General features: G+C 39.5%; 1 protein-coding gene and 1 long non-coding RNA gene across 2 annotated transcripts; one reads left to right on the top strand and one right to left on the bottom strand.

Moving 5' to 3' along the window:
- Nucleotides 1-993: 993 nt before the first annotated feature.
- On the top strand, nt 994-2887 carry LOC104230348 (uncharacterized). Its single transcript, XR_011401102.1, has 2 exons — nt 994-1227; nt 2454-2887. It is a non-coding gene; the product is annotated as an uncharacterized lncRNA (long non-coding RNA).
- A 2522-nt stretch (nt 2888-5409) lies between these two features.
- Nucleotides 5410-9488, bottom strand: LOC104230349 (cell number regulator 8-like). The gene is made up of 3 exons (XM_009783128.2): nt 9054-9488; nt 7023-7222; nt 5410-5900 (listed from the first exon to the last, which is right to left on the bottom strand). The coding sequence occupies exons 1-3, from the start codon at nt 9301-9303 to the stop codon at nt 5667-5669; spliced, it is 684 nt and encodes a 227-aa protein (XP_009781430.1). The 5' UTR covers nt 9304-9488; the 3' UTR covers nt 5410-5666.
- Between the last annotated feature and the right edge of the window lie 17392 nt (nt 9489-26880).

Below are 26880 nucleotides of genomic sequence, written 5' to 3'. Positions count from 1 at the left end.
TTTTTCTGCCCACATCCCGTGGAAAACATATTATATATTTTCAGTAACAACTATGAGTTCAACTGAACCCATAACTTTCGACAAGGAGTAAAAATTTGTATGTAAAAATTCATTAAAATTGTAAAAAAAATAGATATAAACCCATAACATTTAAAAATATAATGGGTTCTGTTGTTCCACTTTGACACAAATTTTTTTATCCAAGGTAAAAATACAGCGCGGACAAATACCCAGTTGCTACCCCCACCCCCACCCCACTGCCCCCGCAATTTATTTATTTTTTGTAATTTCAAATTATTATTATTTTTTTGTTTTTTCTGCCCCCCTCCCGTGGAATTTTTTCTTTTTTCTTTTTATATATTTTCAGTAATAACTACGGGTTCAACTGAACCCATAACTTTCGACGCGGAGTAAAAATTTGTATGTAAAAATTCATTAAAATTGAAAAAAATATATATACAAAACTCATAACTTTAAAAATATAATGGGTTCAATGTTAAAAATATTAAAATTGAATCCATAGGATTTAAATTCTGGATTCGCCTCTACGTTGGGAGTATGAAATTTGGCTTAAAAAATGGCTCTCACACGCCTACAAGGGTGAGGCAAATCACACATGGAATCTAGTCAGCTTTTGTGTCAAAGTGGAACAAAAGAAATGGGGTTGGAGGGCCAAAATGGAACAAGGCTGAATTAAAGTGCCAAAATAAAAAATTGGGCCAAGTTTAATGGACTGTATATGTATTTGGCCTACATAAAATATCGAATTTTATGGAGAGACCATAGATTCACGTGCCCCATAATCTCCCATATTTAGCCGCCTCTGCTATTAGTACTTGCATTAGGTTAGATTGTTTGTATCACACCCTTGGAGTGCGGTCATTTTCCGGACCCTGCATGAACTCAGGATACCTTGTTTACCGGACTGCCACATATATAAATTATTCATGTGATTTGATATGAACATGTTTCTAAATTTGTAAAAACGAACAAAAAGGAACTCTTGGGGCCAACAAAAGAAAAAAAGCAGAAAAGAGAGGACTTGTTAGCAAATAACGAAGCTGATTTTGATCCTCACTTAGCTGTTACTATCAGGTTGTATTTAACTCAATTCAGTAAGTCCATTTTGTCTCCATCTCCGACGATATCGCCTTTTGCCGACGATCGGCGTTTGAAGGCATGGATTCCGAAGCTGATTTTGATCCTCCTCCGTCTTTTGATAACGTGGTACATTTTCTACATATCTCACTTTTTTTTTTCCTAATTTCTTTCATTTTTGTTTTATTTCTCACCAGATCTGACTTTATACGTATGAATTTGTTATTTTTGAGGTGTGATCTGTCAATTTTGTTAGTTAGATATCATTAATTTCATTTTTTTTCTGAATGGAGGTGTTATGGTTCGAATGTTTTAAATTTGTTGAAATTTTGTGAACGAATATGTAAACAGTCATTGTTAATGTCGGAATTGGTGAGGAATTTAGAGAACTGTAGATTTATTCATTTGGATATGCATTGATATGTATGAATTTTTGTTTTCCGGATGTGGTCTGTCACTTATGTTAGCTAGATATATCATTTATTCCCTGTTTATTTGGAGATGAAAGTGTTGTGTGGTTCGAGTTTATGTTAAATTTGTTTCGTGATAAGAATATGTAAACAGCATTGTTAAAGTTTTGGCGTTGGTAATATAGAATGTAGAGAACCGTAGATTTATGTATTTGGATCTGCAGGAGGTTGTGTTGAAGTGCCACTTTTCTGTTTTGGACTGGGGTTTATTGCAGGAGTATTTGCTCTGTATTTTTATTGTTCAATTTTTTTCCAAAACAAAGCCAAAAGTGTTTGAGATGATTTGGTACGAGATGATTTTAATGGAGTAATGTATGTGGCCCGTGAGGTTCTTCCTTGTTTTTCTCAGATCAGCTTCTGCGTATGTTTAGCCACCAAAACAGCTGTAAAGCCCAATTGGCAATTGATTCAGCTGCAAAACATGTCTAACTACATAATTAATGAGTTTCTATATAGCTAGTTTCTGATTTACTCTCTTTAAACTATTTCTATTACCTTCTATGCCAAGATGAAGCAGCTCCGGTCTTGTAAAATTTACTCTTCGAAGACCTCCATGGTTGGCTTATGTATTGGTATGCTGGTGTCCCGATCTTTATTCTTTTGACAATTTTGTGATCGTGTTTTAATTTTACTGCTACTGCTGTTACCAGAAGAATCAATATACGACATGTTGGGCTCATTTATCTGAAATATACACAATTAAAATCTGTGTCTCCTTAGAAAGATGTGAAGTTTTCTTTAGAAGTTGGATTTAGATAATATGTTACTCATGGATGGTAGAAGAATACTTTGTGGCCTTTTCTGTATCTTTATGAACTCTCTGTCCTTTCCTAATCACAGACGTGGGTTTAGACACATATTTACCCTTGTTCTCTGTTGAAGCAGAAGAATATGGCCAAGGATGTTGAAGTGAAAGGATTCAACCCAGGCTTAATTGTCTTAACTGTTGTTGGTGGACTCGTGTTGGCATTCCTAATCGGAAACTATGTGCTTTACATGTATGCACAAAAAACCCTTCCTCCAAAGAAAAAGAAGCCAATCTCCAAGAAGAAGATGAAGAGGGAAAGACTGAAGCAAGGTGTTTCGGCACCTGGAGAATAGATATACTAGACACATCGGGGTTATTCCCCTTGTTCATCTGAGAAGATTATGTTAGTTCATATCCAGCGGCAGTGTCAAATAGATGGTTGTTAATGTTACCAATTTGCCATCATCATAGTTAGAACTTAAACTTTAGTATATGCTTCTATTTTTCTGTTAGCTGACTGAGAAGTTGTTTTCTTGCGAGTTACTGAATCATCTATCTTCTTCCAGTAGAACTAGTCTTGCTTTTCGTTTTTCCTGTTTGGTGATATCAGAACTTCTAGGTAGGTTTATGCTTTACTACGTCTTTCTTGGGTTGCATAATTGTCAAAGTTGTTGATTTTAGCCCTTGAATGAATATTATGGCAGTGGATAAATATTGCTAGGATCGTAACTGGGCCGTTACTTTTTGAAAAAGTTTCCCTGTTTTATATTATACGAGGTAGTTTGACTCGACACGGAGTCTAAGAAAAAAGAACTTTTGAAACTTGTGGTCTTAAAAGCTTAAGGGGTAAAAAGTTTGTGGGGCCATGACATTTGTGTGGCTATAAAAGTTTTTCATTAAGGGTAAATGGGTAAAATGAAAGAGTTTAAAGTTGAATTATTTTCAAATTTAGAAATGTGTCATTTGTTTTGGAACAGACTAAAAAGGAAAATACCTCATTTAATATGAAACGGAGGGAGCATTGTTTTTAGTTAGAGTAGATGATTACGGGAAAGTAAAAAGCTCAAGTTATAGTCATTGTTGAACATTTATGTCCCTGGTGTTTAGATGGTAGAAGAAGAGGCAGTTCCTGCTTGCACAAGTATTACCATCGAAGGTGTAAACAGGTCAATATTTTCGCTGTTTCGATTTGGCCTATATTGTAGTGGGGTGATGAACTACTTTTGTGCCAAAGGTCTAGTTGGAAATGAATTTCAGATGGTGCATACTTGAACCGTTCTTCTGGTCAAGATTCCAATCTCTCTGGAAATTGATTTAGGGCTGTGGGATTGTCTTGATTTACGACGTGAATGGGCAAATGTTGTTTCCCTTTAGTGTTTAATTTCCATTTCTATTTCTGTTGTCAACTTAGTTGCCTCTCTTTTATGTACATTGTACCTTAATGATGCTTGGCACTTGGCAAGATTCATGCTTTGGGTAGGTCTTATTTGATTACATTAGTTTCTGCTATGGTTAACTTGATCTCTGAAAAGCTCCTAGCTCTCTACTTTTATTATGTGCTGATTTCTTATTTAACCTGAAAAAGTGAAGCTTTGACCAAAATGATGCCTCCTATATATCTACAAATTGCACTTCACCCTTTAACCAAAATGGCCCTTCATATAAAAGCATAGGTGATCAAGGAGGTTAAACTTAGCAATCATCTCTATGTTAAGCCATAGTTGCCAAAAAGCAATTACTGCATTTGGGAGTTGGGAACACTAAATTCCCATAGAAGTACGCCACCAAATAAATTTATCATTTTAATGGAACGATGAAACGTATAAAGTCGTCCACTGTCCTGTGTCGGCAGTCTGAAAATATATTGCGTTAAAGACCCTACAAAATTTAGACTAGACATATTGGTCCAAGTACAAATTACATGGATTTAAGATATAATTCAATCAGATTTCTCAACGTCCATACGGTAGTCATGCTATCATAATACCCAAGTTCATGCCATGTAGAAAGTTATGCTTACTCAAATTCAACGTCCATTGGGTGCTTAAACATCCTTATTTTTTTTAACACAAACACTATTTTTATATTGAAAACTAGTAATAACATACAAAGATATTGATTGACCATCCAATCTTAAAGATTAATTCTAGATTAAAGACAATTGAGCACCTAAGACTTGAAATTCTGAATTTGCCACAAGCTGAACGATAAGATAATGATGCACGCCAGGCGACACGAAAATAATTTAATAAACCATTTATTTGATACGATTAAATCAAGATATTGTCCGTGATCAAGCTCTTGAGTCCAAATCATCTATATTTGTAAAGAGAAAATTAAACGAGACTCTTTGAATTTAGTGATATTCTAAGGATTATAACGTTTATTTCCTTAAAATCAGCTGTTCGTTTTTTAGTACCATCCTCCTGTGGAAATATACGGTGCAATTATTTGCAAAAATATATAAAGCTAATGTGATCCGGCCCTTCCTTGAACAATCGAACTCCAAACATATCAGGAAATAAGTGATGGACTGCCCTTTCTATAATTTTCACAGAACCCGCTATTTCTTATGTTTGTTTGAACCATATAAATAATACTATATCGATATCGAAGAAGAATTAAGCTCGCGAAGATTAAGAAAACAAAATGTATCATAGTACGGCGTTCTTTCCTGTCTTTGCCTTTCAAGATAGTTCTTTCCTGTCTTTGCCTTTCAAGATATTGCGTAGCCGAGAGTGTTATGTAAAAAAGATCAAGGAGGATCCTATCCTAAAGGAGGAGGAGTAAGAGCTAGCTTTAGGGACGGAATCAAACGATTACGAGATAAACAATGAGACAAAGGAGAGCATAAGGACATAACATTGCAGTGGCCCAGAGCTCTTAGAAGTTTTTGCCCTTCCATGCTTCAAACGTGGAACAAAAGAATGAACTAGGAAAAAGAAACTTAAAAAGTAGTTCAAAATCAATGAACCATTAAAAAGCCTATATGAGAATGCAAAATCAACCAATTTGGGATGGATCCCAGGTTTTCTTTTTCATATGCCATTTATTCTTGAAAACATATGAACTGACAAACTGATCATAACCAGATTTAGGGACATGGGAAAGTTTAAGATACTATATTCCACATCTCTTAACTCTATACAGTGCAACACAAAGATTATAGCAGAATCAATCTCTTTTAAGGTATACATTATAAACACACCACATACAGACAGGTCTTAAGTTTTACAAAACAGGCGAAACTATTAATAAGTCAAGAAATATAACTGCAGAAAGCTTTGAGAAACTGGATACAAATCAAACCAGGTTGGAAACGGATGGACTCTAAAGCATTATACTTGTGCTTAGCGGCCCATGGTCTGGTCACCCGGGGGGATCATAACGACCACTTGTCGGGCATTAAACCCAGGATGAGGGAGCCTACGACGAAGCTCACGACCTTCCTGGCAAAGAGCACAAGGGTGGCAGAAGAAATGAGTTGCAAAGTCACAAGCTGACTCACATTGCTCGCGCTGCACCTCATCCTCAACAAAGCTCCCACAGCAGCCGCAAGACCTGTTGAGTGCCTCGCAGCTCCCCTGTAGAGGAAATAAATTGTATAACAGGGATAAAACTTCTAATATTGTTAATACAACCATTAGGAGGAAATTGAAATAATAGCAAGAAAATCCCTCATCCGATAAAAATGAAATGATGCAGAAACAGCAAGAAGAAACAAAAGCTAGACGATGTTAGTAGGAAATACAGCTGATAGCCAGTTCGCATATCTTAGCAAGAATTAAAGCCGAATTAATCACAATTAAGAAGTACACTGTAAAGTTTACAAGCTTTAATCCAAAACTTAAAGAGATGAACTTCAGATGGTTTTGAAGACACTATCTGTACACCTAGTTGTTTGATGAAGATGACTATCAATTTATGGCATTTTGATCTACTATCATTTTCACATCCTACTGTAAAAATGCGTAAGTAATCAACAGATAAGAAAAAAGAGAACATAAGAACGTATAATTACATTTTCTCTTATCTCCTTTTCCGTAAGTACATAAGCAGAACATTTTTTTTCAAACCTCTACCTTCTTCAAAAAAAAAAAATTTGGGGGTATGAATCTTTTCAAATCTACCCCAACTTGTTTGGGACAGAGGCGCAGTTATAATCTCTTCGAATCTCTATCTTTATGCGAAGAGAGTTCAAGATCAAGTATCCGCGCCCCAAGCTTAACCAAAAGACACATACATCCAAATGAAATATTACATACAGAGAACTTACTGATTCTTAAGTCATGTCGCCAGTTACTTGACATGAATGAACTATGTCTGAATCACTTTATCTTTTTTAATATTTTTTATAGGGATATCTGTACCACTTTATCTTTTAAATTCAACCACAAATAACAATCTCCAGTATACAGTGTGTTAAAAATACACTTCAAGCGGCCCTAAACTACCAGTTTGAAAGTATTTACACAAAAAACCTATACACGCGTATAGGACCAAAGGGTACAGTGAACAAATTCCATATGAGACTTCTTAAAATGGATGTTTTGCTTTGATGCGGAAAATACATACAGAAGAAGAGCAGTGATATGAAGCACAGTAATTGGAAAAGAAGAAATGCATTTGTGCCCAAAAGACCATGACATAGAATGAGCATTAGTAAAGCACCTGCAGAAAGGTAAAATTTAAGAAAGACAGCCCACCTCCAGATTAAACTTTCGGCGTATAGCTGTACGGGTGGGATATGTAAAGCAGGGTGCCACACAGTTCGAGCCAAAAAAGGATTGTCCAAGCATGTAGAGGCCAGTGTAAAGCAAGCAGTGATTGGCAAAAGTCCCAGGAGCAGAGCCAAGTCTCTCAGCATTGCTCCCGTAAAGCACACACGGGGCCATCCCTAGAAAACCTGCAGAAAGAAAAGTATGTCTGGAGCATCAACAGAAAAAACCATATTGCAAAATATACCATCAAGACACAAGAACGAGTATGCGTGCGTCTTGCAAAGGGAGGACCCTTTGCAGATTTGCAAGTGAATTCAAACAAATTACATCAAAACAAATTATACCTTGAAAAAAGTGTTTTTTTTCTTTTGACATCAATAATCGATAAACATCGTTCGAAATGTGGAGATCGGTGTCTGTGCAAGATGCATATGACTAGAATATTAATATAACTTCGAACATGATGCAGCAGTTGCATTTTTCGCAAATGGACATTATAGTGGGAATTCTTGAACAACAACAAAGACTTTGGCAAATACAATTTAAAGAATAAAGTGTTCCAGCTAATTCCACCTTAGTATAGCAATTATCTCACTACATCAGAAGAAGTTGATAGAAAAATACATCAGAAGAAGCAAAAACGAATTAGGAGTAGGAATTTTGAGCAACAAATTTCGAAGTCCTAGCCTAGCTATTGAAGGAAAATACAATTCCCCATCTACAATTATCATCAATGTTCATACATTTGCATACACACTACCCTCCCCAGACCCCACTTGTGGGATTATACTGGGTACGTTATTGTTGTTGTTGTTGTCCATAAATTTGCTTGCTAGTTCTTTTTCTCATGAAATTTAGGAGCATATTAGCTCATAGCACGCATATACTGGGCGAGATCATTCAATAAACACAGTCAAGGGGGGCAGTAAGTGATTTTAGCAAAGGCTGAACTTTACTTAAGATTGCAATTCAACACAGTCAGGGGGGCCAATAAGTGATTTTAGCAAAGGCTGGACGTAACTTAAGATTGCAATTCAACATCTGAATTAAAATTTCTAAACCGATACTTCATCACCAAGAGACCAACATACCCTAACATCCATCTCGCACAGTTTCATCAACTCTTAGAATATATGTATTGCTACATAGAGTTAAGATATTCATTGACTAACAAGGTATTTGGGAAAAAAGGTCATGAAAAGAGCGGAATGAGTACAACAATTCATATAGTCGACCCAACTAACTTGCAACTGAGGGGTGGTTTGATTGATGGGTTATTTCATGGATGGTCACCCAAATTTCACTTTATTACACCAACGTCATTAAACTTTTTTTCTGTAATGAAAAATCCATCAATTTTACCAAGTATCGTGAAAGCTACTAAACAAGTTTTTGTAAAGAAAGTCATTCAACTTTGCTAGAATATCACAGAAGGTTACTAAGAGAACAAAAGAGATATTTCTATGATATTAGGGCAATCCCACAAATGCTGTGGAACTATTAACATCCCCTCGCTCGCCAGCCAACTGGAGCGTGAACAACATAATATCAGGGCCCAACATAAGATTAAACAAGAACTGGGATGGGCATATCTCTGATATCATGTAAAGAATAGACTTTGGGCTTAATTCAACTCTAAAGGCCAACTCATGAGTTAAAGATTGTCCAAGACCATATTAAGAGTCAAGTGTCCATCCAAAAAACAATATGGGACTACTAAAAGATACTTAGAAAAACTTGAATGACTTTTAGGTTACAAAAAATAGTTTAGTGAACTTCTCTCAAAAAGAGTAAAATTTGAGTGATCATCCCTGAAATTATACTTTGAGTGATTGACTATACAGTGATCATCCACAAATTCTGATCCAAAAGAGAGACGTTTAATCCAACATAGCACATATAAGGAAAAAGAATTCAATCAATCAACTGTGCCTTAATACTAAGTAACTAAACTAATTTCAGTCGCTAAGATTAAACCCAAAAAAAGAAAAAAACCAATCAGAAAAGAAAACTCACAAACTTCAATATCACTGCTGCAGAATTCATCATTCCTGCCAAAACAAGCGCAAAGGCCAGAATCCCACTGCCTCCTATTGGTCTCACCGACGACGCCATGGCCCATAGGAAGCCCATCAGCAGTCCACCCCATCGGAAAAGCAGCTGGGATTGCGCCGGCGGCAGAAGAAATAACGCGTTTATTGGGCTTTTTCAACTCATCTTTCACCTCAGGGGATAAAAGAGGGTTTGATTCTTCGTTATTGGCCATTGGCTATACTCAACAACAACTACAGGAGAACGAAAAGGGGTTTGATGAAATCAAGCAAATTGAGGGATCTGAATTTCTGAAAGAAGGTGAAAATTTGTGTATATCTGTAATATGGAGACTGTACACAGCGACGTACGAGAAAAAAAGTTCAACCTCTGTAATCCGCGTGGAATTGGTAGTTGCTTATACTGCTAAGTTTTATTTTTTTCAATAATCATTGAAATTATGTTATAAATATATTATATTATGGATGTTCATTTAGTACTCCGTTGTAAATAAGCTTCCTGAAGAAGCTTATCCATATGGGACTCCACCGTAAATATGTTTATCTATTTAGTACTATATTGGAAATAAGCTTCCTGAAGAAGCTTATCACTTCGGTACCCGGTTATGGATAAACATTACCCCCAGTATAAGTTTATCCATACCGGGTATAATAGGCTTATCTTTTCAGTACCCAGTTATGGATAAACATTACCCCCGGTAAAAGATTATCCATACCGGGTATAATAAGCTTATCCATTCAGTACTCCGTTATGGATAAATATTGCTCTCAGTAGAAGATTATCCATATCTGGTATAGCAGCAGCTTACACAGCAGCTTGTAGCAGCTTACACAGCAGCTTGTAGTAGCAGCTTACACAGCAGCTTATAGTAGCTTACACTGCAGCTTGTAGTAGCAGCTTACGGAGCAGCTTCCTTTCTTCTATAAATAGAAGAGATTTCAGTTCATTATGTACATCAGTTTGAATTCGAATAATATATCAGTTTCTCTATATACTTGTCTTTACTTTATAGTCTTTATTTTATAACACCTTATACTTTTATCGATTAAATTTTTTTTATACGTTAAAGCTCTTAAATTTTGAGTCAATTAAAAAATAACTATAGATAATTATCCATAAATATTAAAATTAATAGGGAGAACTTCAAAACTAGTCAGATTTACGAGGGGCATTTGCATCTATACCCGTTTTTTGGATCACGTTTTAACTTATGTCCGCTTTGTAAAAAAATTGCAAGCGTACTCACTTTTTCGCGTAACTTCAGCATACGGGGCTGAAGTAGCAAAGGCAATCACCCAAAACTTCAGCATTCTAGTAGACGGGCCTGAAGTAGCAAGTGTGCTGAACCAAGTGTGTTGAAGTTTTTATTTGTAATTGTTGAACTTAATAGTAGCTGAAGTTTTGTTCTCTATTTGCTGAAGTTTTTGTTTGTAATTGCTGAACTTAAGCATAGTAGCTGAAATTTTGTTCTCTATTTGCTGAAGTTTTTGTTTGTAATTGCACTAAATAAACTGAAATTTTTTGTCCTAGATTCATTAGTTTTGTCATTGAGCTTTTTCAAAAACTTCAGCAGATGATGATGAAGTTATTTAGTTCATTTATAAAAACTTCAGCACTAAATAAGCTGAAGTTTTCTTGTCCTGGATATGCTTTTTCAAAAACTTCAGCAAAAGATGCTGAAGTTATTTAGTTCATTTGTAAAAACTTTAACATTAAAAGCTGAAGTTTTTTTTTGTCTTGGATTCATTAGTTTTGTCATAAATCTTTTTCAAAAACTTCAGCAGAAGATGCTGAAGTTATTTAGTTCATTTGTAAAAATTTCAGCACTATATAAGCTGAAGTTTTTGAAAAAGTTTTCTAACATACTAGATAAATAATCAGATTGCCAACAGTATCGAAATCGTAAATTTTGGAAATAATAAACGTGAAAAGAACAGAATTATCATTGTCTACTAACTTACGTACGTGGAAATATTCACAAATCATTGTCTACTAACTTACGTAATTATTTATAATTTATTTTTAAATAATCTGATAAACATATTTATGGCAATAATCCCATGAGCTGAAGTTTTATAGCAGCACCAACAACAACAGAAGAAAGAAGAAGAAAACGAAGGAGGAAAAGGTGGAGGAGGAGAAGAAAGGGAGCTAAAGTTGTTTAAAAAGTGGGTACAAGTTAAAACATTTTTAAAAAAATGGGTATAGGTTAAATGGGGGCGACCAAATAGGGCGCTCCGTGCGATTTTTACGATTTACAAGTGATCATTCAAAAATAATCACAGTTTCAAAAGTAATCGAAATTTAGCCACTTTTCATGTAAAGATAAATCTGAATGAAAACACTGTTCAAAATCCGAAAAAATACTCCAGTATAATATACTGGAGTTCCAGTATAATATATCGGTCCAACATAATATATTGGAGATTGGATCACTGGTGTTCCAATCTCTAATATATTATATAGGAACTTTCCGCGTGTTGGAGTTTCAGCATAATATGCTGGAAGTTCATACAAAGGTACACCGATCTCTAGTATATTATGCTGGAACTTTCCGTGTTGCAGCAAAATAGTGGCTATTTTTCAATGACTTTATAAACGCTGGCTATTTTTGAATGACCAGTTCAAAAACTGACTAACAGTGCTATTTTTACAAATTAATAGCCTAAAATATAAGGTAGATTAACTAGCACAAAAGGTTAAAATATATTAAGGAATCATTTGGTTGGGTATTCGGAGATTTAATCTCCACATAAAAATCGACATTACTTCATGCAATGTTTGGTTGGAATTTGAGGAGATCTAATTTTCACATAAAAATCGGCACAAGTTAATACAATGTCTGATTACTCCTTTTTGTTTTCCTAGTAGATAATATATGTATAAGCTACACGATAATCTATATATTATTTTATACAGAATAGAATATGAAATAAAAATTTAGGTATTAGAAATATATTTTGTTTAAGAAGTGAAAAAATATTACAAAACATATATTGTATACTATATGTAATTTACTATCAAATTAAACATTCAACTGGATATAATCATTGCATTATCTAATTCTTATATTATTAATTCTTACATTACAATCTTTGTATTATTGATCTCAACATCATTTATCTCTAGAATAAACGTGTCACGACCCAAAATTCACTAAGGGTCTTGATGGCGCCGGACACCGCTGTCAGGCAAGTCAACCAAAATACTTAATTAAATTCTCGTTTTAATAATTTTGAAAACTATGATTTTCCTTCAATCTAACCAGTAAAAGATAACTGTTTCAAATCAAATATGAATGTTAAGCAGTTAATACAAGATACCCCATAATTATCCTAGAACCCGGTGTCACAAGTGCATGAGCATTTACTAGGGAATGAAGTAAAATACAGTAACTGTCCGGAATACAAGTGGACAGAAATGAAAATACAGTACAATACTCTGAAGGAGACTCGGTTGGCTACGGGTCGTCTCGATAATTGCAGCTCACCCAAGTCTCCATATCAATCATACCGCTATGCCACTAAGCCACTAGCCACATATGAACATGTGCAATAAAAATGCACAGCAAGTGTAGTATGAGTACGAAAACAACGTGTACCCAATGAGTATCCCGTCTAGTCTCGAAGAAGTAGAGACAAGAGGTTGACTTCGACACTTGCTAGTAGTCCAATAGTAATATTATTAATGCGACGAATGACAGATTTATTAAGAACAACAGTAAATTCAAATAAGTAACGAAACAGGTAAGAGTTCCTTTTTATTAAAAGTCTCCGGATTCATAATCCATTAATTAACAATTATCTCAAGTCGGGGAGAGCAAATATCAATATCAATAACTCTCAAGGCAAGCAATACAAGCATGCGCAAATCATGCCGAGGTCGTACGGCCCGATCTAGCATAAATGTAAAATGTGCACTGCCGAGGGTCGAACGGCGCGAACCATAGATGCATCTATTACCCCGCTCCTGAATCATACATGTGACGCGGTCAAATTTAAATAAACAATCACTCTGCTCGCGAATCATACATGCGACGCAGGTACACATAGAAATACATGCTCAAACAGCCAATTAAGAATTTATCGGGAACATTTATCCAAATAAAAGTCAATTCTCTTTTAGCGAATTAAGAAAATGAAGTTTATTCCTTTTAGAAATTCATTTACCGATTCAATAGGATTTAAGCAATTCAACTGCCAACAAGATTACAGATATTCCAAGTATAGCATACTTTTGGGTCCTAGACTACCCGGACTTACATATAATAGTAGTTACGCACGGACTCTCGTCATCTCGTGCGTACGTAGCCCCCACAAATAGAAGCACATAACCAATTATCTCACCTATGGGGACAATTCCCTCTTACAAGGTTAGAAAGGAGACTCACCTCGCTCCGAAGATCCATAACGGGCATTCCACGCCCTTCCAAAGACTCGATTCGATGCTAAATGCTCCAAAACTAGTCAATAATTAGGCAAATCCATTAATATAAGTTCGATTACTCATTACAATCCAATTTATAACAATTTCTAACCCCCGATCAAAAATTTGACAAAATTGCCCTTGGGCCCATGTGCCCGAATTCCAAAAATTTTCGAAGATAAAGTTTACCCATGAACTCACGACCTCAAATATATGATTTTCTCTTAATTTCATGCCCAAAATCATGGTCAAAATCCAAGAATACGAATTTTCTAGGTTTTCCTCAAACCCCTAAATTTCTACCAATTTACATGCTAAAATCCATACATAATCAATATATTTAGCTCAAGATAGGTGGGGTTAGATTACCTTGTCGTTGATAATGACAACCCCCATTTCAAGCTCTCCAAAATCGTCCACACCAAATGAAAATGGGGGAAAAATGACCAACCCCCAATTTTAAAAGAACTTACCGCCTCCAGCACTTCCGCACCTGCGGTCACACGACCGCTTCTGCGGTTTCGCAGGTGCGACCCCTCTACCGCTCCTGCGGTTTCTCTCCAGGCTGCCATTTCCGCTTCTGCGCCTCAACACCCGCAGGTGCGGCCCCGCTTCTGCGGCGAGATGACCGCGTCTTCGGTCCTTGCATTCCCAGCCATTTTTTCGCTTCTGCGACACAAGGGCCGCTTCTGCGGTTCCGCACCTGCGGCCCAAGTCTCGCAGGTGCGGTTACACCAGCAACCAGCAACTTCAGCTCTTCCTCCAAGTTCCAATTCGATCTGTTAACCACCCGGAATCCACCCGAGTCCCCCGGGACCCTGATCAATCATACCAACCAGTCCCAAAACACATTACGGACTTGCTCGAGGCCTCAAATCACATCAAACAACGCTAAAATCATGAATCGACCTCCAATCCAAGCTTAATGAACTTTAGAAATTCAAACTTCTACATTCGATGACGAAGCCTATCAAATCACGTCCGATTGACCTCAAATTTTGCACACAAGTCCTATTTGACATTATGGACCTACTCTAACTTCCGGAATTGGATTCCGACCCCGATATCAAAAAGTTCACTTCCGATCAAACTCCTCAAAAACCTTCAAATTTCTATCTTTAGCCAAATGACTCCAAAATGGCCCACGAACCTCCGAATTCACTTCCGATCGCGCTCTCAATACTAGAATCACCATAAGGAGCTACTCCCACACTCGGAATCCCAAACGGACATCGATAACACTGAAATGCACTTCAACCCAAACTTATGAAATTCCTTCAAAATGCTAACTTCCACAATAGGCGCTGAAATGTTCCTGGGTCTTCCAAAACCTAGTTCGGACATATGCCCAAGTCTGAAATCATCATACAAACCTGTTGGAACCTTCGAATCCCGATTCCGAGGTCGTTTACTCAAAAATCCAACCTTAGTCAATTCTTTCAACTTAAAGTTTCCAAAATGAGAATTCTCTTTCCAAATCAACTTCGAACTTCCCGGAATTCAATTCCGACCGTGCGCACAAGTCATAATACTTGAAGTGAAGCTGCTCATGGCATCAAACTGCTGAACGATGTGCTAGAGCTCAAAACAACCGGTCGGGTCGTTACATTCTCTCCCACTTAAACATACGTTTTCACTAGACAAATAAGCCTTAGAGCCCAATTCCAACATCCGGAATTCTCTGTCAGGCCTGTTCCAACATACGCTAACCGAATCAATAATTACACGCAACACCAAAACATGACTGCATACCATAGCTCAATTCACACCTTGCACCACTTTACTCACAGGACCACAATAACATTCTCCGATCAATTTAGTCGAAATTCCATGACTCTAATGCTCCCATTGCACCTCATGACATACATAGGTCTTGCTCTAACTCTTATAATACCGCCACGATAGAAGAGATGTATAGAAATTCATAACCGACTGCTGAATCAATAAATCATTGGGTCTATACTCCTGACAAGAACCATCACCTCATTCTGAACCAAATAATGGTCTTAGCTCCTTAATATACTTCATATAATTAGATTGCACTGATCCTAAATCCAATGATCTCGTCTTACCCAGTACGAACTACTCAGGAAATAAGCAATCCCGGACATATCAAAAGTCTCATATGATGCCACAATGTGACAATATGCTACCAATTCGAACGTGATACAAAGGAAAACAAACTCTGAAAAGGAAATCCAATTCCCCCCTCACGAATCATACATGCGACACGATCAACATAATTAAACAAATACCCCGCTTGCGAATCATACCTGCGACGCGGGCACACAACTAATATGAGTTTTTCTCAGAAAAATAGGAAACAAAAAACATAAAAATCGATATGGGGAACTGTACTCAACATCACACTGTTACGGTGTGCAACCCGATCCAAACAACATACCCATGGCGGCGTGCCACCCGATCCCCTCATAAAATTCACATAAGGAGATACACACCGAGCTAGATTGCTCATTACAACAAAATACCGAACGTCGGTCACAAGCATGCTACATGCATAATACTATCCCTGGGGAGACATATAGCGCTATAAGCTACAAACTCAAGCACAACTGAGGTGCGATGTATGATCTGAATCTCAAGAGCCATCTGCTCATATGACATTATCTCTACACGGAACCTCAACACATAAGAAATTCACCAAGCCGTCTCACATCTCACACGGCGCAATATATCATTACATGAAATAGCTAACGACGAAATAACACCCCGACTACTCTTCCATAAGGAGCGCATTGCTGAAATGAACGCACCTGGCCTGATATAGAGCTCATATTTACATTTAAATTCATCCACAGACCTCAAGATGACTTTGATCACACTGAACTAGGTTGATAACTTTTCATGGGTCCATAATAACCCCTTTTCCTCATAACACATAAGATCAACTATCATAACCGGAGCAATCCTCCATAGTCCACCACCCAATAAACTGAGTGCCCTCCAGGCATAAATTCTCAAATTAATGGCATCACTACAATCTTCATACTTGGTTTAACTCTTCAATCAATCAAGTGACTACATGCCACACTTATACAACCTTCCCGTGGGGAACGCTCCCACAAACTTGCGTAATAGATAACAAGTCTGTACATCCAAACCACCGACCGCACTAACACTGAAAAGCGATCAAGAATCCTTAACCAGGATACAAAGCCTTTTTCACGAAACACCGATCTTAGCTGACGCTGAAGACAATACCAACTTACTTTAAACATCGAAACTCCTTTCCTACTCATTCGAACTCGTGACATCCTTGTCAACACCGAACTGCAACCTTGGTCCTCACTTCAAATTCCATACCGCTCACTGCACCCAACATGCCAATATACGATAGAGCACGATTTTCATCACAACTCTGGAACCACTAACAGATTAACGCTTTATCATATAAAAACTTTTCACTTAACTCACTTCAGGAGAACCATAGCAACACATAGGTGAATTCTCATAACCGCAGAATATGCAAATCTCTAAGTAGTGGACTAAGCTACCATAGCCCTTCCGGGATCCGCCTACACATGATAGGCCATAGCAAAAGAATATTTCCGAATAATATCAATTACGGGGGCCGACAAGCCTCTCACGCACCGTCACAAATCACTTGCATAGCTTGATCACGCTGAAGGAACTGATCACTACCAGCAATATGCCAATTCAACTATGGCTAACCAACCTATCTTCTTTCCAATTTATCCTTGATTACCTTAGAAATAATAATAACTCCATTCAACACATAGACACTCCATCCGCACTCATCCCGAGTGACCTTGAATTACGAGACCATGTTGTCTCAAATCCCATGAACCATTTCATACCTCCCAAATGCTACACTGCAAGTCAAAAAATTGTAGAACATTTTGGGTCTCTTATCATAAGCTGCTACAAAGCTTGATTCTTAACCGAACCTATAGGCTCGAAATTATTAGGCACTACACTTTACCCCTTTGAATCCACTAGGACCGTTGTTGAGAGACACCCGCTCTTACTTGGCCCCGAATACAATCGACTCCATGAATCTTCTAGCACATGAATACTCTCTCGGCGAAGCACCCGGCAGAATCACTTCCCTTGAAACCCGCATCTATACAAGGCATAAATCTAGAATCCTTCCCACGTCTGAACATGAGCCAATAAGGCCAACTATAGCACACCTTTAATAATTCCTTTGCTCAAATCTCCCCTTATGTTTCTCTCCCTTAGCTGAAATAACCCATCAATATGCTAATAACTGGAAATCTCATGAATAGACGACCATGCAATCCAACCGTAGGCGGTGGGAATCTCCCATTTATCTTGAAGCTACTATTACACAACTGTGGAACCCACCAAGATTCCTTCTCTCCCATTGACATGACTTTGCGCAATCAAACCGCCAGATTCCTTGAAACCCTCCCGTTAGCACTTCATGAACACTTTGAATTCCCATCAATAATCCTATATTCAATCTCTACCGGATGGCCAGTAAAATCCTTCGCAGAAGCTTCGCCAACTGATCGCAGCCAACTCGACGCTACACTAAGGTAGGAAGAGCGGGTCGCAATAGCTTTTACCCGATATGAGGGTCAGGACCGATTTCCTCAAAGAGCTAGAAGTGGAGTTGGATTGTCTGTCTATCCTAGAGATGTGCTTGTACTCCTAATGTCACTTCAAACATTTTTGAGTTTTCGAATTATAACTAATTTTATAAAACTATTGAGTAACTCTAAATTATGCTACGAGAATAGTGCTAAGTAGTATCTAATGGGAAGAAGGGCACTAGGGTCGTGACAATACCTAGGTGGCTAATTGACGGGTAGATGTTACTAAGGTTCGATTGACATAATTGGGGCTTATACTATAACCGTTGCACAATTTTACCGACTCTCACGCCTCTCAGTAGAGAGAGTGATTTTGCCCAATTGACTCTCTCGAGACCAAATGGGTAGGAAAATTAGACCAAGCAACTAGGGTTCAAGTAGGGTAATTACTCTCTCGAGGTTTAACCCATTAATTGGGACTATCATTTCTCATGAGTCCATCCCAATTCCTTGTTGGGTTAATTTTAGGGTCATAGATTCTCTTTCTCAAGAAGAATTAAGACCACAAGACTTGAATCAGTGTTTGCAACCATCAATTCTAGATTAAAACATAAAACCAACCTAAATAGCAAACACTCATAGTCAATCTCACACTGGATGACAACACCCACCAATTACCAACACTAGGGTTGAGCCACAACCCTAGCTAATGGGTTTAGCTACTCATGCTAGATAAAGAAATTGAAGAAATAGATGAAGAACTAAGCATATTAATTAATTGCTAAAATTAATCTACAAGAATCTGTTGTAAATGTAAAGCAAAAGGGCCAAAAAATGGCTACAAAAGTCGGTCTCACGAGCGCAGCTATCAACTGCTCTATCTTCATACCTAAAAAATGGTAAAATGTTCTATTTATACTAGGCTGGAAAAACTGGACAAAAATACCCCTGCGGGGTCAGTGCGGGCCGCATTAAATGGACCGCAGCCGCACTGGGTTCACTTTTGCTTCTCTGAACTTGGACTCCGCGGACCGTGTAGAATGGACCGCAACCGCGGAGGGAGCTGGTGCGGTCCACGCACTCACGATCGCGGACCGCATAGCTTTGGCTTTGAAAACTTCATCTCTCTGAATCTCATGACCGCGGACCACACAAAAGAGTAGTACGGCTGCGGAGCCTTCACCGCGGACGGCGAGATGTGTACCGCGACCATGCTTCTTCTAACCTGAATCACCAACTCTCTGAACCACCTAGTGCAGCCGCATTCCATTTTGTGCGGTCCGCACTAGTCCTTGTTTTCTTAGATTCCTTGGTCTTTGATACTTGAGCAGGTTTCACTCCTTTTTGAGCCAATCTTTGACATTTCGTCACTTTGTTGATAAAACCTGCAATCAAGCACAACTTGTAAGCCTTTTAGGACTATTTTGTAACAATATATGATCAAAGCATAGGCAAGTAGGGGCATAAAACATGTTAAAATCCTAAATTATCAACTCCCCCAAACTTAAACCTTTGCTTGTCCTCAATCAAACAAAATAAAACCCACCCCTTAAAGGAAAATTCAAGTAATTCCAGTTGTCCTAAGGTAACCTCAACAAGCATCAATTGGGACTAACCATTGCCCTCAATACGAATGGATCATTAACAAAACTTAAACTTTGAAAAACTATGGATCAAGTGTGACACATGAGCATCAAGAATTGACTCAGTACATCAAAGAACTCTCTCAATTACTTTGGTCGTTGTGGAACCCAAACTCACACGTCCTCAACTCTCCCTAGGCAAACCTCACCTTTTAGAGTACAAGCACGCAAACCAAGGTTAATAGGAATTCACTCGCCTCTCTCAAGAAAATGTCACAAGTCCGGCTCTAAGTACCATATGCTTGACCTTCATGTAAGTATCCACTAATGCGAGTGTCATCTAACTCAAGATCATATAGGGCTTTTGTGGAGTCAATGTGAAGGCTTTTGGTTCAGGGTAGGAAAATTTGTTGGTTTATATGAGTTTCATCTTCCCTTAAACCCTTATTTTGATTCATTGGCACAATTCTCTTTGACTCTTTGAGTATTTCACTTCTTTTCAAGGGGTTAGAGAGACACATTGTCACTCTTTCTTATGCAATTCAAAACATTTCTCCTTTTTCTACTTTTTCCACACCTTTTTCACTTTTATTTTTCTTGAATCCCATTTTATTCTTTGCATATTGGGCTTTCTTCTTGTCTTTTTCTTTTCTTTCTTTTTCATCGCCTTTCTTTTCTTTTGCTTTTGTTCCTTTTACTACTTCGTTTCCTTTCTTGTCTCTCCCTCCCAAACTTAGACTTTTGCCATTACTTAAGGATGATTTGGATGCCAAGAGAGGGTATAATTTAGAACGGGTATAGGCTTGTAGCGTTGGTTCTGGAAAGAAAAGGTTTAAGGTTCAAAAGGGTTAGCTAAGGATTATATCATTGGTAGGCTATGGAATTGTTCGACTATTGTTTGGATCAAGGAGAGCCTATAATCACTTCTCAAGTCGAATTTCACTCAAAATTTTGCCTTAGCAAACATTCAGGGCAAGTTCTAGACCATTGGCTCGGGACTTGGACTCACAATTTGATTTCTCACCACACACACTCAAGGATTGTTGAAGACATAAAGTCGGGGGCCCACACCAACCTTAGACATGATTGAGCACACAATAGTACCGAAAGACCACATGATGTTTGTTTGGTCAAAACAAGAGTCTCAAGGTCACTACTTTTACCATCCTAAACATAACCACTTGTCTTTGACCATGGGATCAAAGGCAAATGTGTTAGGCCCAAGTCAAGCTTTGCTTGAGGTACCCTTAACTATAAACTACTAAAAACAAAAGAAAAATCAAAAATGGACTCAAACCTTTAAGAAAGTTGTTACGCCATTCATCATCGGGAAGAGCCACCTGGTTCGCACAATACTCTACCCTTGGAAAGATCCGTGGCATTAAGAAAACCAAGGGCTTATTGAAAGCACCAAAACCGAACAAAAAGGCTGTGAGCCTATCTACTAACTAAGAATGAAAAATTTGTACGAAAATAGAAAATAGAATAAATATTTACAATCGGGGATTAGAATAAACAACGGGGGGCGAATATATATACAAGAATGTAACTTTATATACAGACCAAAGAGAAGATAAAAAGTGCGATAAAAGTAACTAAATGTAAAGTTACATACAGACAAAATAAAAAAAATCAACAGAAACATAAACTAAGTCAACTAATATATACAATCATTCGGATAAAAAGTAGGGCGCACCCCCATAAATAAAAGCTGGCATTGTCCCCAATGCCAACTAAACAAATAAGCATCATAAAATAAGAGGAAAGGATATAGGATATCCCTAAGCCTCGTCTGTATGCATGGGCACATGAGTGGTCCCCGGGTCCTCTGTATGTACGGGAACCTCAAACTGGTTCCCGATCTCCTGCTGCTCAACTGCTGGGACTGGGTCATGGACCTGTACGGTCTGGATATCTGGAGCAACCTATGGCTGACTGGAGGAAACCTCCTGTGGGTCTGCCAACCGGATGACCACTTCGTCTGCACTAGGGAGCTTCCTCTTCTTCCTAGGAAGCCTCTGAGTCTGCTCCTGCTGTGGCTATGCTACTGGTGCTACTGCTGGGGTTGGGTCCTTAAATAGCAAGTCTAAAGGCAGCTGGTATGCCTTTAGCTTGTCAACATCCTCTCTCAGTGCCTTCACAAACTCCTTGGAAGCCCGTGTTTTGCGCAGCTTCTTGTGCTCCCTGGCAAGATCCCTAAGGGCCTTGCCATGTGAATCCATTGCCTTAGCCAAGGCAGCCTGAGAATCGAGGATCTTTTGTTGGTTGGCAAGAATCTCTTTAAGTGCATCCTCGATAGGCTGGGGCACCTGCACTGGCTGTGGTGCCGACTGAGCCGCAATGGTAGAAGTCAAGGTGGACAACTTGGATGAAGCAGTCGCCATCCAGTTGTTCAAGCTATGAAGTGTCTGGATCAGCTGGTGGGCGGTGATAGGATGGGCCCGGGAAGATGAAATCCCTGGGCCAACTGAAGTAGTGGGACCGTTAGTAGTGGAAGGTCCGGGAGGCATGTAAGCAACTGTGGAAGTAGGCTCAGTGGAGGGCTCTACCGCAACCGGCTCTTCAGACTGGTCAGTTGGGGTAGAAGCAGGCGGCTTGTAATTTTTGTCCTTGGGGTTGTCTGACCCCTTCAAACTGTACCAAGAGAACAGAGCCACATGTTTGACCTTGATGTCAAACGGTCTCTTCTCCACCTCCAAGTCCCGGAAATACATAGTGAGGGTGATGGGAAAAGGGTAGTTCCGGTCATGCTCAACCCCCACTGCAGAAATGACGCGGGACATCACATTGCCCACGTTGATAGGATATATTTCCATAATAGAAGCAATAAGAACTGCCCGGGCAAGTGGAATAGTCTGATCATGGGTAGTGGGGTCGAGCCGACTGCACACAAAAGTCAACCACCCTCTAGCCTCGAAGTTGAAAGTTCTCCGAAGTGTTTTAGCCCCTACTTGTAACCACTCTGGAACCGTACCCGGGATTGCTAGGTATGAAGCTAACCACGGACGAACCTCCTCACCCATTTCTAACTTTTCATTATAAAGGGACTCATCTTCATCGTTGAACCCCAAGTATTCATTCAGTGCCTTCCCGGTAAATACCACACCTTTGTTTCTCACTTTGGTCACCTTAGTACCCTTCAAGATATGGGCCACATTGCTATAGAACTCCTTGACCATATGCTCATTCGCCTTCACACAATTGTCTTTAAAGAACTCCCAACCCACTCGAGCCTGAAACTGTCTATGCACATTGGGGTGTAGGGGTAGAAGGTCTTTGTCAATGAAGCTCCTCTCAAGAATCAACTTCCGTGACGGCCACCATTCCCTAAACTTGTGGAACGCCACCTGGATGACGAATCTGTCTTCCCAAACAGCGGGATTCCTAGTCCGGTCAACCCCCCCAACCTGAGGCACACCACCCACAGGCAATTCCCTATCTCCCTCATCACCCTTATCACCTTCTCCAGATAGTGATGTTGTGGGAGATGTAGAGTATTCATCCCCACTACCTACCGCTGAGCCCTCAGATGACCCAGAAGAAATGTTGATTGAGGCTCAAGCATCGGGGGAAGATGGAGGAGTGTCTTTATGTATGGCATTCTTCGGATACGGGATATAAAGAGGGACTGAATCTGAAGAGATCTCTCGGGATGGCTCATACTCACTTCCCGAGTTGTCAATGGCTCTGTCAGCCGCTTTTATTGCTTTCCTCATTTCTTTTATGTTTTTTCTAGCCTGGGAGTAAGTTTAACCATCCTTTTCTTCCCTCTCCGGGAGGAATTACCTCGCCCGGGTTGTTTGGCACCTCTGCCTTGTTGTTTGACCATTATCTGCAAGCATACACATCTAACATGGTTAGTATCAGCACAAGCAGTGAAACAAGTGTTGAAGTTGAACTGCAGACATCAGATTACATGTTGCAGAAATAGTTACAGAGTAGAGCACCGCGGCCCGCACAAACAAGAGTGCGGCCGCACTAGGAGCACCGCAGACCGCACAAAGGCAACCGCGGTCCGCATTGGGATAAGACCCCTGAAAACATCTCTCTGAATCTCATCACCGCGGCCCGCACAAAGAGTACTGCGGCCGCATTGAAGGCACTGCGGACCGCACAAAAGTGACCGCGGTCCGCACTGAGGTAAGGTCTGTAACACCACCTCTCTGAATCCAACCACCGCGGCCGCGGTGGGCTAGCGCGGACCGTGTAAAATGCAATGCGGCCGTACTGGGCAGAGGTTTACTTTCAGTCACTCGGGTACCGCGTCCAAGTAAAATGGCAATGCGGACCGCGTCAGGGCACCGCAGACCGCACAAACGCAACCGCGGGCCGCGGCGAGTGTTTCTCAGAGGCACTAAGTTAGGGCTTAAGTTTTTTTTTTGCTATTTTTGTTCAAGTTTTCCACATAACTTGTCCCTACTCAATTTACCTAGTTCACAAAGGTTCCTAAACACACAATATCCAACCATTACACATTCCTTGGCTAACAAATGAAATAAAAAACGGGAAAAAAGAAGAGACTCTAGCTACTGGGCAAGAAAAACAAGACGAAATTATAATATAAAACAAGGAAAGATGATGAAATGTTAACAGATTGTGATGATAAAATGCAATTAATCAGGTTAAGCAAGAATTATTATCAGAAGAGAGAGTGAACAGTAACGTTTAGGGGTCTGAGTGTAAAAAGTTTGAAAAGGGTAAATAGTGACCCATGGGTTCTATTTATAGAAAAACAGTGAGACCCATACCTACCTACCAGCACGGCCGCACAAAACCGACCGCACTGAGTTTGTTCAAATGAAGCTTGAGTAGGCAACCTCTGCGAACCGTACAAAACAGACCGTGACCGCACTAAATGGAATGCGGCCGCGGTGCCAAACTTCAGAGAGCACCGCTTTTCACCATCATCAATGCGGACCGCACAAAAGCAACCGCGGTCGCACTGGCAATCTTCAGAGATTGTTCACTTTTTTCAAACTATTTTGCATTGCATCAACTCAATCCCTGCAACATCTCACAATCAGTTAGCTCAAAAACCAAACCTACACTATCAAGAAAACACAGAAAACAAAAATAAGAAAAAGACATGGGTTGCCTCCCAAGGAGCGCCTGATTTAACGTCGCGGCATGACGTATGTTACCAGCACATCACTTTAGATGGAGAAGTGCCACCACGTGGCCATCATCAAATTTCCCAAGATAATGCTTGACCCGATGTCCATTGACTCTGAATACTTCACCATTATTTTTCCTTAGATCAAGAACAACAAATAGGGTCACTAACACAACTTCAAACGGCCCACTCCACTTTGACTTGAGCTTACCCAGAAATAGACGTAACCGTGAATTGAACAAAAGAACCATATCTTCAACCTTGAACTCCTTACCCCAAGCATATTTGTCGTGAAGGTATTTCATTTTGTCCTTGTACAAGGACGAGCTGGAGTAGGCATGGAATCTAAGCTCATCAAGCTCATTAAGTTATTCAACCCGCAGATTTGCCGTAATATCCCATTCTAAGTTCAACTTCCTCAAAGCCCACATGGCTTTGGGCTCTAATTCCACCGGAAGGTGACAAGCTTTTCCAAACACCAACCGATACGGTGACATACCAATCGGAGTTTTGTAGGCCGTCCGATAAGCCCAAAGAGCATCATCCAACTTTTTCGACCAATCGGTCCTATTAGCATTGACCGTTTTAGACAAGATACTCTTAATTTCTCTGTTGGAGACTTCCACTTGGCCACTAGCTTGGGGATGATAGGGGTCGAAACCTTATGATTGACACCGTACTTAGAAAGCAACGTGTCGAAAGCCTTGTTGCAAAAGTGAAAGCCCCCATCACTAACGATAGCACGAGGAGTGCCAAACCTTGTGAAAATACTCTTTTTCAAAAATGCCACAACACTCCGGGCTTCATTGTTGGGCAAAGCCACGACTTCAACCTATTTTGAGACATAGTCCACCGCCACAAGAATGTAAGTGTTCCCACAAAAGCTCACAAAAGGACCCATGAAATCGATGCCCCAAACATAAAAAATATCCACTTCGAGAATTGTATTGAGGGGCATCTCATCCCTTTTTGAAATTCTACCGGCTCTTTGGCACTCATCACATCTCTTCACCAATTCTCCCGCATCTTTGAACAGGGTGGGCCAATAATATCCGCAACTAAGCACTTTAGAAATCATTCTCGCCCCGCCATGATGGCCACCATAGGGTGAAGAATGGCAAGCCTCAAGGACACTCAATTGTTCTTCCTCCGGGATACATCTACGAATCACACCATCCGTGTAAATCTTGAACAAGTATGGCTCATCCCAATAGAAATCCAAACTATCTTGCTTGAGCTTTTTCCTTTGGTTAGAAGAGAGCTCACACGGGATTATTCCGGTCACAAGGTAATTGGCAATATCGGCAAACCATGGCATATCCTTCACTAACACCGCAAAGAGTTGTTCGTCGGGAAATGAATCATTGATCTCAAAGCTGTCACACGGCCTCCCCTCCTCCTCCAAGCGGGTCAAGTGGTCCGCCACTTGATTCTCACTACCGTTCTGGTCAACAATTTCTAAATCAAACTCTTGAAGAAGTAACACCCATCTGATCAATCTCGCCTTGGAATCTTTCTTAGACATCAAATACCTAAGGGAAGTGTGATCGGTGTGCACTATAACTTTGGCCCCCATAAGGTAAGGTCAAAACTTTTCCATAGCAAACACGATAGCCAACAATTCTTTCTCGGTGACTATATAATTTCTTTGAGCCTCATTCATGGTTTTGCTTGCGTAGTACACCGGATGAAACATCTTGTTGATTCTTTGGCCTAGAACAGCCCCAACCGCAACGTCACTAGCATTACACATGAGCTCAAAAGGCAAGCTCCAATTTGGTGCGGTAATGATATGAGTAGAAGTCAACTTGAGCTTGAGAAGCTCGAATGCTTGCATACAACTCTCATCGAACAAGAACTTTGCATCTTTCTCTAGCAACTTGCATAATGGATGTACCACTTTAGAAAAATCCTTTATAAACCTCTGGTAGAAACCCGCATGCCCAAGGAAACTCCTTACCCCTTTGACAGAAGTAGGGGGAGCCTCGAAATAACCTCAATCTTGGCCTTATCAACTTCAATTCCTCGCTTCGAGATCTTGTGACCCAACACTATACCTTCTTCTACCATAAAATGACATTTTTCCCAATTGAGAACAAGGTTGGTGTCTTCATATCGGGCCAACACTC

Source organism: Nicotiana sylvestris, chromosome 7, assembly GCF_000393655.2.
Source record: "Nicotiana sylvestris chromosome 7, ASM39365v2, whole genome shotgun sequence".
NCBI classification, from domain to species: Eukaryota; Viridiplantae; Streptophyta; class Magnoliopsida; order Solanales; family Solanaceae; genus Nicotiana; species Nicotiana sylvestris.
The sequence above is the reverse complement of the archived record's forward strand: the minus strand, read 5'-3'. Positions and strand labels throughout refer to the sequence as shown.

Excerpts from the sequence above, each read along its gene's own strand:
- LOC104230349 (XM_009783128.2), bottom strand. The coding sequence starts at position 9,303 with ATGGCCAATAACGAAGAATCAAACCCTCTTTTATCCCCTGAGGTGAAA. Across the intron at positions 7,223-9,053 it reads CAGCAGTGATATTGAAGTTT|GTTTTCTAGGGATGGCCCCG; the intron begins GTGAGTTTTCTT and ends TTCTTTCTGCAG. Across the intron at positions 5,901-7,022 it reads GCCGAAAGTTTAATCTGGAG|GGGAGCTGCGAGGCACTCAA; the intron begins GTGGGCTGTCTT and ends TTTCCTCTACAG.